Raw genomic sequence first — 14189 nt, 5'->3', positions numbered from 1 at the left:
AGCCCGTATTCCCGATCTATATTCCCGCTTCCAACTACTCACGGTGCGTACTTTCCTCAGGTCCTTTGACCCGGCCCCCGGTGTTAATACTCCCATTCTCCTAACCCACCCACACCTGTTTTTCTCTTCTCATTGACCACGTTATGAGCTCCCGCAAGTTAGGTTTACACAGAACCTGTTGGCCCCGCTTCAGGTCGGTCTGACCTCCTTGCAACGAGTTGCTGACACGCAGGCTGATACCGTCTTCTATTACGACCATATCTTTCCGTCCCATGCAGAACACATGCCCGCAAATATCCTAAATGGTCTTCTGGCTGAGCACTTACAGCATTTTCCTCATCATGCTGTTATCTCCACTGATGCTTCCGGGAGCTGTGAGAAGGCGGCAATTGGGATATATTCACAGGATCTGGCTTCCAGCTATTCCGTTCGTATCCCGGATTACACTTCTGTATTCTTCACAGAGTTTTTGGCACTTGGTTTGGCTCTTCTAAAAATTCCGTCGCATGTAGCACGGGTACTTATCCTTGGAGACTGCCTTTCAGTTTTAGTCTCTCTCCAAACTTCTGGAACCTCTCTATTGATGCGTTCCCTTAGGTTTTTTTGTTCTGCGCACAGTAAGGGAGGTCCGCTTTGTCTGGGTACCTGGCCATTCGGGAATCTACTTCAACGAGGTGGCTGATTTATTGGCAAGGTCAGCTCTCACTGCCCCTGAAATATATCCTGTACCGCACCTTATTATGTTGGAGACCTCCCGTTTCCAGCGATTCCAACATATATCAGCCAGCTTGGGTGATCCGTTGCTGAGTACCGTGGACTTTCAACATTTAAAGTTACCATGGAATGTCCGTTCATCTAAGACAAGGCGGTGTGAAGTGTCCATAACGCTTTTGCGATGCAGAATCCCCCACCTCAACTTGTACTTATGCAGATGCGGGTTCGCTACGACAGACCCTTGTAACACATGCAGAGAAGTTGAAACAACTGACCATTATCTCCTGTCTTGCCGGCGGTTCGCATTTCAGAGAAAACAGTATTTGGAAGTCCCTCTTTCGAGGTTAGGACTCCCTTTGTCTCTACCCGTTATGCTCTCGTTTGGTGCGAGCGCCACGGGATTCTCGTTAAGCACTATTTGCGGCTACCTTCATGATTACATCATTGCAACTGGTCGCTTACCCTGTTAAATCCATATAAAATTCCAGCGAATGTCCAAAAACCGTATTTTATTTTATTCCTGAAATTTTTTTTTGAAAGAAGAAAGTATTTATTTAGCATAAAACATGAAATACAAACAGACAATTTCAGGGACCCAACAAAATTTGTTTAAGGGTCCCGACCACTATAAGCTATTACATGTGACGTAGACGACAGCAACAAAAAACGCAACTATATGACAATAAGCATGTTACAGCAGTAGGCACTGGATACTAGTGACAATATCAAATAAACATGTTATAATTAGAAAAGGAAAACACAAACCACAGCACTAAAGAATGTAGACTAGGTTGAATTTAGTAGAAAATGTTTTAATTGTTTCTGAAAGGCATGAAGTGTAGGTGAAATTTGAACGTTATATTCAAGACTATTCCACAGATAAGGACCCGTAAATTGCAACGTTTGTCGACCATAATTTGTATGTATTGTAGGAAGCAAGAGCCGATGTCTTGTAGTAGACGTGTTCGTGCGTAGTGAGTGACGAAGAGATACTGTAGTTAAATTGAGTGTGTTGTGAATTATCTGATAAATTAAGGAAGCGGTATTATAAGTTACTAGGTCATATACATTTAGGATACCAAGAACGGCAAATAATTCATCCGGATGAGTATGCTGAATGTTTTCCGCGACAATTCGAAGAGCTCTTTTTTGAAAAGCATATAAGGGGGCGATGTGAGATGAATATGTGCATCCCCAAACAGACACACAGTAATTAATATGTGAATGGACAAAGGCGTAATAAAGGTTAACAAGCACATCAACGGGGAAAAAAATTCGGCATTTGGAAAGTGCATGCAGGCCGTATGAGGCTTTTTTAATTACTGAACGGATGTGTAAATCAAACTTGAGATAACTATCTATCACAATACCCAAAAATTTTGTGTTGGTAGCATGCTGAATAGGCCGGTTATTGTAAATTACATCTGTATGCTGAGACACAATTCTTCCGCCAGAGTGAAAAAGGATAAAAACGGTTTTATTAGGATTAAGGTTGACTGCATTCGCCATGCACCATTTATGTACATTTTGTAATTCTTTATTTACTTTTCTAATCAGGGCACTTTCATCGCGATCTGATAATACTAGAGTCGTATCATCGGCATATAATACAGTTTGGGCATAAGTTAATTGGGAAGGCAAGTCATTGATATAAAGAAAAAAAAACAAAGGTCCCAACACGGAGCCTTGGGGAACCCCGATATTAATCACCTTTGCAGTCGACTGTGAATTTCCGAAGAAAACAACTTGATGGCGGTCCTTTAGGTAACTTTCAATGAGTGTTAGGGGTGTGCCGTTGACGCCGTAACCAATTAACTTTTCTTTAAGAATGCTGTGGTTTAGAGAATCAAAGGCTTTGGCGAAGTCGATAAATATGCCTGCTGCTAGGGAACCCGAATCAATAAACTTACTATGTCAACAAAGGTCGAAACGGCAGAAACGGTTTATTTATTAAAGATTTTTAACAAATCATACATATTTTCTAATTTCAAACATTCTACTATTTCACTTAGCTTTTTTTCCGTTTTCTTTTCCTTGGCATTCACCACCGTACCTTGGCCAATCTCCCCGCGTGGGTGTGTGCCATTTTCATATGGTGAGGAAGAAGAAGAAGAAGTGGCGCAAGCGGCGCGAGAATGTGCTCATAGCAACAGACGCCTCACAGGGTGAATAAAAGGCTGGTGTTGGCATTTTCTCCATCTCCCTTGACTGGTCATTCTCACTCCGCCTTCCCGATTACACCCCTATTTATTTGGGCGAATTTCTAGCAGTGGTCTTGGCGTTGCGCAAATTAAACAGCTCTTTGTCTTCTGTCATAATTATGACGGATTCATTATCGTTGTGTTCCTCTCTCACCGCGCCTGCAACATCTCAGGCACTAAGTTTACTCAAATGCTCGATTCCACCCCACGTGTGTTCATTACGGTTGGTCTGGGTGCCTGGACACAGAGGAATCCATTTGAATGAGGTTGCCGATACCCTGGCGAAGGCATCTCTTCAAGGCCCAGTCGTATCTGTGCTTCCACCCAGCGCATATATTACTGCGGCCAGATTTCGCTGGTATTTGCTCTTGAAAGAATTCGCAGCATCAGCTCTGACCTCCTCTCCCGAATTCCGGCATCTCCTTTACCCGTGGTGCAGTAAAGGATGGCGATCACGCAAGCTTGAGGTTTCCTTCACGCGTCTACGTTGTCGCGTGCCTCACTTAAACTTCTACCTTTATAGATCTGGTCTCGCGGTCTCCCCATTGTGCCCGTTCTGCGGAGAACCCGAAACGATAGATCATTTCTTGTTGACCTGCCGCCGTTTCTCATCTTTACGGAGCCGCCTGCTGGAGCTTCCGTTACGACAGCTTGGTCTAAGTCTGTCAGCCGGGGTTGCTCTGTCTCTTGGCGCTTCCTCCCTTGGCACAGCAACTGGAGTGTGCTCTCCGCTATGCAAAACTTCCTTACAGACACTAAACGGCTGCCGTCTTAAGCTCTGCTCTTTCACATGATCAATATTTCTCTGGAACGAAAGCTTTCCGAAACATAGGATATTTAGCCCCGTTCTCTATTTCAGTCACCGATCTCACAGTATTTGTTTAGCTTATTTCAATTACACGTCTGAATTTCTTTCATTTCTTTCCTAATTACTATCATTATCATTATTTTATTTTTTCGCCATCATTATTTCCTTGTTTAACATTTTGTGCACCTATCAGTTACCGCCTGTGTCCTGGCCAATCCCCCGCAGTGGGTACGCGCCATTATTTAGAGGACAACAACAACAACAACAAGACGAGCTCGGGCAACGGAGCAGGTGAGGTCACGGCTGAACGGCTTCTTGAACCCGGGTGACCAGGCGTGGGACGGATGTCCTGAGTTCGAAATTGCTGTCAATTGGTTATTTTCGCCCGTCCCCATTTTTTACGGGCTGCCTTCGCCAAAAGCGTGATGCGGAGAAGGCGGTGGTCGCTGCCCAGGGTATCCCCCAGGTTCTCCCATGTGGCGTTTGTAGTGTTCCTAACCAGAGATAAGTCAGGACACATGTCACGGGTGACCGAGTTGCCCACACGTGTGGGGCAAGACGGATCCGTGAGCAACGTAAGACGAAGGGTGGAGATGAGCTCCGCCAGCTTGCGTCCCCTGGCTTTCTCGAAGTGATAGCCCCAGTGTAGACTGGGTGCGTTGAAATCCCCAATGATCACCAGGGGTTCATTGTTAGCCGATTTGATAGCACGATAGAAAATTTCGCTGAAAGTAACACGCGGCTAATGCGGGGGGCAATACACATTAAGTACATGTATTCTCCGACGGCTATGCGGAGTGGGCAACACAGGTCACCAACATACAGAAACAACACACGCAAACACTTCACACCACCGACGAGATCCCCGCAGTGGACAATCACCTCCTACATCTGTGGGAGGCTCGCCAGAGCTTAACAAAACGATGGAAGAAACACAAGACGAATCGAAAGCTTAGAGCTCGCATTGCACAACTTACGGAGCAGGCTGCGGCATATGCCGCCCAGCTCACAGATACCAATTGGATAGAACGCTGCAACTCGGCAGCGCGTCAGATGAGCTCGAAGGGGATTGGCGTCTCTTACGCAGCCTCATCGACCCTTCTCAAACGAAAGGGGAGACGCAAAAACAGCTCCGGCGGGCTCTCCACGGGTACCAAGGTACGACGGCCCAACTTGCGGACACTTTGTGCGACAGGTATCTCTGCCGCACAAATGACCCGGTTGGGCCCGAGTACACGTACTCCTTCCGGCAAGCCAAATCAGGATTTAGACGCCCCTTTTGAGTTGCATGACCTCAAGGCGGCACTGGCTAAAATGCGCCGAGGTGGGGCACCGGGTCGGGATCGCATAACAGTGAAACTGTTGGCGAACCTCTCCGACTCTGCATACCTCCATTTGCTACAATACATAAATCAGATCTGGGATGGGTGTCCACTCCCACTCGAATGGAAAACGTCGCTTGTAACGTTCATCCCCAAAGCAGGTAAAGCCGTGACTACGAACAACTTGAGACCCATCTCATTAACCTCGTGTGTGGGAAAGCTCATGGAGACGATGGTTCGCGATCGCCTCTCTCCATACATGGAGGGTAAGGGCCTCTTTGCAGACACTATGTTCGGGTTCCGCCCGCACATGTCTGCACAGGATGTCCTACTCCAACTACACAGGGACATAATACAACCCACAACCATGCAACAAAACGACAAGGCCATTCTCGCCCTCGATCTTAAGGGGGCGTTTGACAATGTTAAACATGGCACCATACTCTCTAACTTGAACACCACTAACTGCGGGGCGAAGGTCTTCGCCTATGTCAGAGACTTCCTCTCTGCGCGTCAGGCACTCCTCCGGATCGAGGACGAGGAATACGGCCCGTACTCTATGGGTACACGAGGTACACTACAGGGGGCGGTGTTATCACCGCTCCTTTTCAACATCGCCATGATGCACCTGCCCGGCCGACTGGCTCAGGTGGAGGGCATAAAACACGCACTCTACGCAGACGACATTACAATCTGGACCACCGAGGGGAGACTTGGGGAGATGGAGGACCGCCTTCAGCAGGCCGCCTCCATAGTCGAAGCATATGCTGCCGACTGTGGTCTCCAATGTGCTCCCGCCAAATCAGAGCTTCTACACGTCAGGACAAACCACAAGGACAACACGTCTCTACACATATCTATGTCGGGCGGTCCCATCAGAGAAATGGCAGAGCTCCGAATCCTGGGTCTGTTCATCAATAACAAACTTAGGCCGGACTCTACTATAGCGAAACTCAAGAGCATAGGTGAACAGGTCGGGCGCATGATCCACCGTGTTTCCAACAAGCGGGGTGGTCTGCGGGGCAGGGACGCGCTACGGCTCGCCTATGCCTTCGTGACCAGCCGGATCCTCTACGCCGTGCCGTACCTACGCACCACCAAACAACAAGACGAGCGCATTGACGCCATCATCAGGAAGGCAACAAAGCGAGCATTGGACCTCCCGGTGGCTACCTCCAACGCCAAACTGAAGGCGTTGGGAGTGGTAAACTCCTATCAGGAGTTGCGGGAGGCCCACCTCGTAAACCAATATACGCGGCTATCGCAGACGGTTCCTGGGCGCCGCCTGCTAAACCGCTTACACATCCAACACACATGCATACCAGAGGGGACGGAGAACATCCCGGTGCTGTGGCGCCACATGCTCTGGGTCGCTCCGCTCCCGCGTAACATGGACATGGCTTCACATGAAGGCAGACGACAAGCGCGGGTTCGCACGCTTGAGAGGCAATATGGATACAAAGAGGGCGTCTACTACGTGGACATCACAGGGCCGTCGCCCGCGGGATTCTTCACGGCTGCCGTAGTCCACCGGGCAATGAATGTCGATGGGCTATCTTTTCGGGCCCCAAATTCAACACGAGCGGATGAAGTCGCAATAGCTCTCGCTGCCGCCGATCCAAAATCGAAAACGGTTATCACAGACTCTCGCCGGGCCTGGGAACATTATCTTGCAGGCGAAATATCACCTCTTGCCTCGCAAATTCTAAGACGCGCTCTCGCCGATCCAACTCGCACAAAAGTGATCTGGGCTCCTGGCCACCAGGGTCTACGAGGCAATGAGGCCGCTGATGCGGCCGCCCAGCGCTCACACACCGGGCTCCTCATCCTAGCTCTCCTGGCTCAGAAGCTCATAAACCGCTTCTGCGGTTCCGCGAAATCCTAATTCATTATTGCGACAGCCACCGTCTCTACCCGGCACCTGCCAAGGGGCTGAGTAAGGCGGAGGAGCGAACTCTGCGGCGCCTGCAGACAGGAACCCTTCTCTGTCCTGCCATAGCAAAACACTTCGATCCGAACACAGATGGGCGCTGCCCGCACTGTGGAGAGATCTGCGATATCTTTCACATGGTGTGGGCATGTACTCAGAATCCTCACCTTCCCCCTTCCCCCACCCCCACCCGAGAGGCATGGGAGACTGCCCTCCTCAACTGCTCCACGCTGGAGTCCCAAAGGGCTCTGGTCAAGCGGGCGCGAGACGGGGCCTCGTCGTGCGGTGTCCCGGACTAAGGATACCGACCATGCAGCAGGGTTTTTTAACCCTCAAGCTCTCTTTGAGGGCCTGCAAGGGGATCTGGCGCCGACATGGCAGCCAGACGCTTACATCTTGTTCTTCTTCAGATGCTGCAAATGATGGCGATTTTCGATCCTGCCGCGATGACGACGTGCCTTCCAATGAATGGAGCCGCTTCTACCGAGCAAGTCTGTCCTGCTGACCTGGCTTTTTTGAGTGACGCTTCGCCTTTGGACCTCACAGCGCTACCGGCGCTCGAACGCTTCATCGACTGGCAACCCTGGAATATTCAGCACAAGCATGACCTACATAAGCAGCTGTTGTACCCAGCCACACCGGGATCTGGCGCCGACATGGCAGCCAGACGCTTACATCTTGTTCTTCTTCAGATGCTGCAAATGATGGCGATTTTCGATCCTCCCGCGATGACGACGTGCCTTCCAATGAATGGAGCCGCTTCTACCGAGCAAGTCTGTCCTGCTGACCTGGCTTTTTTGAGTGACGCTTCCCCTTTGGACCTCACAGCGCTACCGGCGCTCGAACGCTTCATCGACTGGCAACCCTGGAATCTTCAGCACAAGCATGACCTACATAAGCAGCTGTTGTACCCAGCCACACCGGGATCTGGCGCCGACATGGCAGCCAGACGCTTACATCTTGTTCTTCTTCAGGTTTGTTACTCTTACCTTTCTGTTAATGGCAAACCATTTAGGAAGTCGACGCCAGATCCCAACTTTGCTGTGTGCATGTTTTTACGCCTTCTGTACGATGTGTCCGCGAGCTGTTCAGGATACATAGGTTTGTTTAAAAGAAAGCTTTTGCTTGCGGGAGACGTAGAGCAAAACCCTGGGCCTCTGTCTGCTGAGCAGGAAAAGCAGATGTTCGATACTATCATGGCAATACCAGTGATACAACAGCAACAGACCGAAATATTGGACGAACTACGTTCCATTCGGCTTGAGCAAAAGAATCTCGAAGAAAAACTAACAAAACTCGCAGAAAAAGTCAAGAGCGTTGAAGATAATGTGTCACTGGTGCTCCCGCTAAAGCCTGAAGTAGAAAGATTATCTCAAAGTTCCCAGAAACTTGCTGTTGCGTGCACGACCCTCCAGTCATCGCACGATGACCTGGAGAACCAATCACGAAGAAATAACTTAATATTCTACGGCATCCATGACAAAGAAACCGAATCGTGGGAACAGTCTGAGACTAAAATTATCTCTTTTTGCGCTGAAAAGTTAAAGCTTTCCGTTGACGCCGCTGCTATTGAAAGAGCGCACAGACTAGGAAGATATGCGCCTGACAAGCACAGACCCCTGATCGTTAAATTCTTGTCCTTTAAAGAGAAGAATCGTGTTCTTTCAAATGCTGCCAAACTAAAAGATACTGACTGGGCGATAAGCGAGGACTATTCGGCCAAAGTACGGCAACAAAGAAAAAAGCTCATGCAGTTTGCTAAGGCACGCGGCGGAAAGTTGAAACTGCGGTTTAATAAGCTAAACCTGGACAACAAAACCTATATGTACAACATTGAAACAGACGATATCACTTGCGTAAACCAATAGCCACCACCGAGGCTTTTAGCTAGCCCACAAACTGCTATTAAAAATGAACTTGTCTGTATTGTTGTTAATTGTCGCAGTCTAAAAAACAAAACTGACCAATTCTCCTCACTCTTACAAATGACAAACGCACATGTGGTGATTGGAACCGAGTCATGGCTGGACAGCAACATAAGCGATGGTGAAATATTTCCTCCATCCTATACCACGTATAGGAAGGATCGCAATGTACGCGGTGGTGGTGTGTTCATCCTCGTTCATAGCAGTTTGAAAAGCGTGTCTGTTAACCTAGAAAACGATTCCTGTGAAGGTGTCTGGTGCAAGGTACAGCTGGGCGATGGTACTTCTTTCGCAATTGGCTAGGACGCCCGGTTCAACCTGCGCACAGCCATTTTTTGAACTTAGCAACACATTATTAGCCTTAGACGCAACACATATTATCCTTGCCGGTAATTTTAATATGCCCTGCGTAGAATGGTCTTCTTTTAAACCAGTAATTCGCACTGCATCGCTCTTGTATACCGCTTTCCGTGAAGTAATTGGTGCTCACACATTATTCCAGCTTGTTCAAACCCCTACCAGACTCGGCCTTACCAGTGCTAATGTATTAGACTTGTTTTTCTGCAATGACCCTAGCCTAGTCTCGTCTGTCATAACGCTGCCAGGCATAAGCGACCACGATGTAGTTTTAGCAAAAGTATCCTGTAATGCTATGAAGACCCACTACACCCAACCACGCAAAGTGTATTTTTATGAAAAAGGGGATTATGCTTCGCTATCACGGGAACTCGACGCATTTTTTCCTGAGTTTCTTTCACATCGGCCATCTCTGGATATCGATTCCTTCTGTAACTTGTTTAAAACTAAAATTTTGTCACTGACGCAGACTTTCGTCCCATCCCGCTTGATTTCAGCCAAGCGTCGTGACGATATGCATTGGATGAATAGACAGTTGCGGGCAATGATCAACCGGCGGAAACGGCTGTTTCGCAGATATTGTGATACGCCCGCACTAACTTTGTACTCCGAGATGAAAAAGCAAACTAACAACTTATCGAAAGAAATCCGTAAATCAAAAAGGGCATACTTCAGCACACTAGGCCAAAAACTAAAGACAAACCCGAAGGCAGTCTGGAAATATGTTAAAAATAAGAGAAACAGCAGGGTCTCTGCGCCTGATATACTAGACGAAACTGATTTTGGAAGGGATTCAAAAGGTAAAGCGAGAAGTGTCAATCTTTATTTCCAATCGGTGTTTTCCGATCCCATTAATATTTCATTTCATTTATTGGTTTTGTTTGGCCAGTACAGAGACTGCAAACAAGGGAGAGCAAGCTAAAGGCGCCTAGTAGCGCCTGACAGAGGCCTGCCCTCCCCATGTAAAAAAAACAAAACAAAGTGGCACTTGGCAATGGTACAAAGTTTCCATAAGTAACAGAAACTAGAAAAACAGCGGATATATTGACAACGAAACAGAGATCAGGCATGCATAGAGCTAAGCACAACAAACTAAGATCAAAACATAACAAAGACAAAAACTGATTAGGTAGAAACACACCACAACTAGCTATAACAAAAATATTCATGAACAGTTTTCCTAAATCTGACCTCGGACATATTTTGTAGTGACAATTCTGTTAAATATGGATAGGTGTTTAATGTATGAGGAATTATGTGAGTTAGTTTTTGGAACCCATAGTTTGTACGGGATTTTGATGCATGGTATTGAGGGTGCCTAAGACTGTATGCTGTTTGGGCAATTAAATATGTGCTCTTGAAAGTCTGCCAGTTTCCTTTCATAAGGTTTCTGATATAAACAGCAAGCTTCTTGTGGTAAGCCGTCGTGATGGTTAACAGTCTATGGTTGAGGAAGGAAGGACCTGTGCTCTCACTGTAATGTAAATTATCAATCGCTCGTACAGCTCTTTTTTGTAAAGTAAGTACTTTCACAAGATTGGTTGAGGTAGTCGTTCCCCAGATCAACAAACAATATTGTACATGCGAAAAGACTAGAGAGAAATAAATTTGTAGTTTGAATTTTCGAGGCAGTATTATGCGAAATTTATTTAGGATACCAACAGAGCGAGCCATTTCAGTGCAAACGTAGTTTACATGATCTGTCCAGAGTAAATGTTCTTCAAAAATGACTCCAAGGAACATTGTAGAGCTGACACGAGTTATAGGAGCTTGTTCGAAGTGAATTCGGAAGTTGTTCGGAACTTCCTTATTTTTGGCTCTAAACAGTATGTACTTTGTTTTCCTGACATTAAGCTCTAACCTATTTGATTTTAACCAAACAGACAATTGGGATAACCAACTATTGGAGGCTGCTTGCAAAATATTACTATCTTGCCCTGAAAAAAATACGTTAGTATCGTCTGCATAGATTATAATGTTGTCTGCTGGACGAAGGTTGACGATATCATTAATATATAATAAGAACAACGTTGGTCCTAGAACAGAGCCCTGTGGCACACCAGACACAATCTGACCGATCCCAGATGAAATACCGTTAATGATAGTTGTCTGAGATCGGTTGTCAAGGTAGCTAGCAAATAAGGTTAAAGGAACGCCGCGTATTCCATAACACTGCATTTTTTCAAGCAATATCTTATGGTTAACCGAGTCAAACGCTTTCCTCATATCAAGGAATATGCCAACTGTTAGCAGTTTACTTTCTATGTTTTCAATTAGCTTTTCTTTGATTTCCAGTAAGGCGGCCTCAGTTGTTTTGTTTTTTTGAAATCCGTACTGTTGCTTGGAGATGATATGGTTTTTGTCGAGATATTGAGAAAGACGTGTGTTGATTGCAAGTTCTGCAATCTTAGAAAAAACTGAAAGAATGGAGATCGGCCGATAATTATTTAAATCATTAATGTCACCCCCTTTGTGAATGGCAGTGACACGAGCTATTTTCAACTGATGTGGAAATGTGCCTGTCGTGAACATTAGGTTAACTATATGTGCTAATGGTATCGCAATGACATCTGCTACTTTCTTGATCGGGACTGGAGCTATGCCATCGACACCTGGAGCACTATTACTGCGTAAGGAGTGAATAATGGTAATTATTTCTGAGTCAGTGCATGGTAACAAAAACATGGAATTACTTTGTTTACTGGTTATATAGACTGAGGCATCTTGATGTGGACCGTCAGTTGATTTTGGCGGAAAAACAGATAAGAAATGCCCATTAAATTCATTTGCTAGGTCAGCGCCATCATAGTTCGCGCCATGAATGTGGAGTGAGACGGGTGCATTGGTTCTGTTTTTACCTAGAAGATCGTTAAGTGTATTCCATGTTCCCTTCGAGCCATCAGACATGGAGAACTTTCTCGCGTAATAATCACTTCTTGCTTTTTTAATGTCAGCGCCTAACTTATTGCGGAACGTTTTGAATTCACGGAGAATGTCAGTGTCTTTTGTTCTCACAAAACGAGAAAAAAGTCTGTTCTTTTCCTGTATGCGGTCATATAGTTGTTTTGAAATCCACGGCTTTCTTGATTTTCTTTGAGTTCTGCGCGTTGCTTGCGGAAATGCAGTATTGTAGTGTTCTTGAATAGTAGATATAAAATTTGTGTACGATTGGCATGCATCCTCCTGTCTTAAAATATTACTCCAATCTGTGCTAGCACAAAGACGTCGAAACTCTGATAAGCTGTTTTCATCAATTCTTCTAAATGTGGAAGATTCCGGTTTACTCCTGTACATACTGACTTTCAATCTTCCAGCACCCTGACCAGAATGAATGACGTAGAAATTTCTGAACGAGGGATCATGCTTTTATTACAGAAAATTAAAGTTACATCAGCACCAGGGCCTGACAACATTTCCAATTACGTTTTGAAAAATTGTGCGGCTTCGGTTGCCCCGTATCTAGTTGCATTATTTCAGAAATCGTTAGAGAATTCTTCTTTACCCCTTGACTGGAGAAGTGCCAATGTCGTTCCGATTCATAAGAGTGGTGACAAAACTAAAACATGTAACTATAGGCCCATATCGCTGACGAGCGTGTCGTGCAAAACACTGGAACATGTCATTTATACTCAGTTAATTAGCCATCTACAAAACAATAGTTTTTTCTGTTCGACACAACATGGATTTAGGTCCGGCTTCTCATGTGAAACACAGCTCGTGGAATTCACACATGACATTTCTGTTTCCTTAAACTCTGCCGGTCAGGTAGATTGTATATTTTTAGATTTTCGAAAAGCGTTCGATTTAGTTGCTCACAACCTATTGCTACAGAAGCTTTCAGAATTAAATATTCCTACCTCACCCTTATCCTGGATTGAAGCGTATCTTGCGGAAAGGAAACAGTGCGTGGTTATCGACGGTGTCAGCTCGGAAAGTGTGGGTGTAACTTCAGGTGTTCCGCAGGGGTCGGTTTTGGGCCCTCTTCTTTTTCTCATTTTTATAAATGACCTCACTAGTAACATTTAAGGTATAATCAGATTTTATGCTGATGACTGTTGTATCTACCGCAACATTTCTTCTGAAGCAGATGCAATTTCACTACAGCATGACCTCAACTCTGTATTCTCTTGGTGCAACAACTGGAATATGGCGCTAAATATCTCCAAATGCAATCTGGTCCGGTTTACAAAAAAGAAACAATTCTTCCAAACAGACTATTTCCTTGGTATAGCACTGAATTATCCACAGTTTCAACTTATAAGTACTTGGGAGTCTTTTTTTCTACTGACCTATCATGGAATACACACGTAAATTACATATCTGCTAAAGCCAGCCGCACATTAAACTTTCTCAGACGTAACTTTAAGGACGCTCCCCTTACGCTGAAGGAGACATTATACATGTCTACTGTACGTCCGATACTTGAGTATGCTTGCGCGGTTTGGGACCCGCATACAAAACTGAATATTGAGGAGCTGGAGCGCGTCCAGAAACGGGCTGCTAGGTTTGTGTCTGCCGATTACAATTTCCAAAAAAGTTCTCCTGGTTTGCGCGAGAAGTTGGGATGGCCGTTACTTGAAAACAGGCGCAAATATTTGAGACTCTCTTTCTTTTATAAAGTGCTTAATAATAAAACTGGAATTCCAAAAGAGAAATACATTAATGAACCCAGCTACATTTCCGCCCGCACTGACCACCCACTTAAGGTGCGCGAGTACAATAGCCGTATAAACGCATTCAAATATAGTTTTTTCCCACGAACAGTGCATGACTGGAACTGTCTCCCTTCTCGGGTCGCTACCGCTCCTCCTACATCGTTTCTGGCCGATTTGCAAAGCCACCTGCCAATATAAGTGCAATAATTCTTGTCCGAGTGTATCATGCTGCTTTTTTTGAAATTTTTACAAAGTTGATTATTCCTAAAGCTTTATT

General features: G+C 45.8%; 1 protein-coding gene across 1 annotated transcript; it reads left to right on the top strand.

Moving 5' to 3' along the window:
- Positions 1 to 5904: 5904 nt before the first annotated feature.
- On the top strand, positions 5905 to 9113 carry LOC149345643 (uncharacterized). Its single transcript, XM_089541170.1, has 2 exons — positions 5905 to 5950; positions 7324 to 9113. The coding sequence occupies exons 1-2, from the start codon at positions 5905 to 5907 to the stop codon at positions 8841 to 8843; spliced, it is 1566 nt and encodes a 521-aa protein (XP_089397296.1). The 3' UTR covers positions 8844 to 9113.
- The last annotated feature ends 5076 nt before the right edge of the window (positions 9114 to 14189 follow it).

The sequence above is a fragment of the Amblyomma mixtum genome, chromosome 4 (assembly GCF_055824585.1).
Source record: "Amblyomma mixtum isolate Tamu chromosome 4, ASM5582458v1, whole genome shotgun sequence".
Classification (NCBI taxonomy): domain Eukaryota; kingdom Metazoa; phylum Arthropoda; class Arachnida; order Ixodida; family Ixodidae; genus Amblyomma; species Amblyomma mixtum.
The sequence above is the reverse complement of the archived record's forward strand: the minus strand, read 5'-3'. Positions and strand labels throughout refer to the sequence as shown.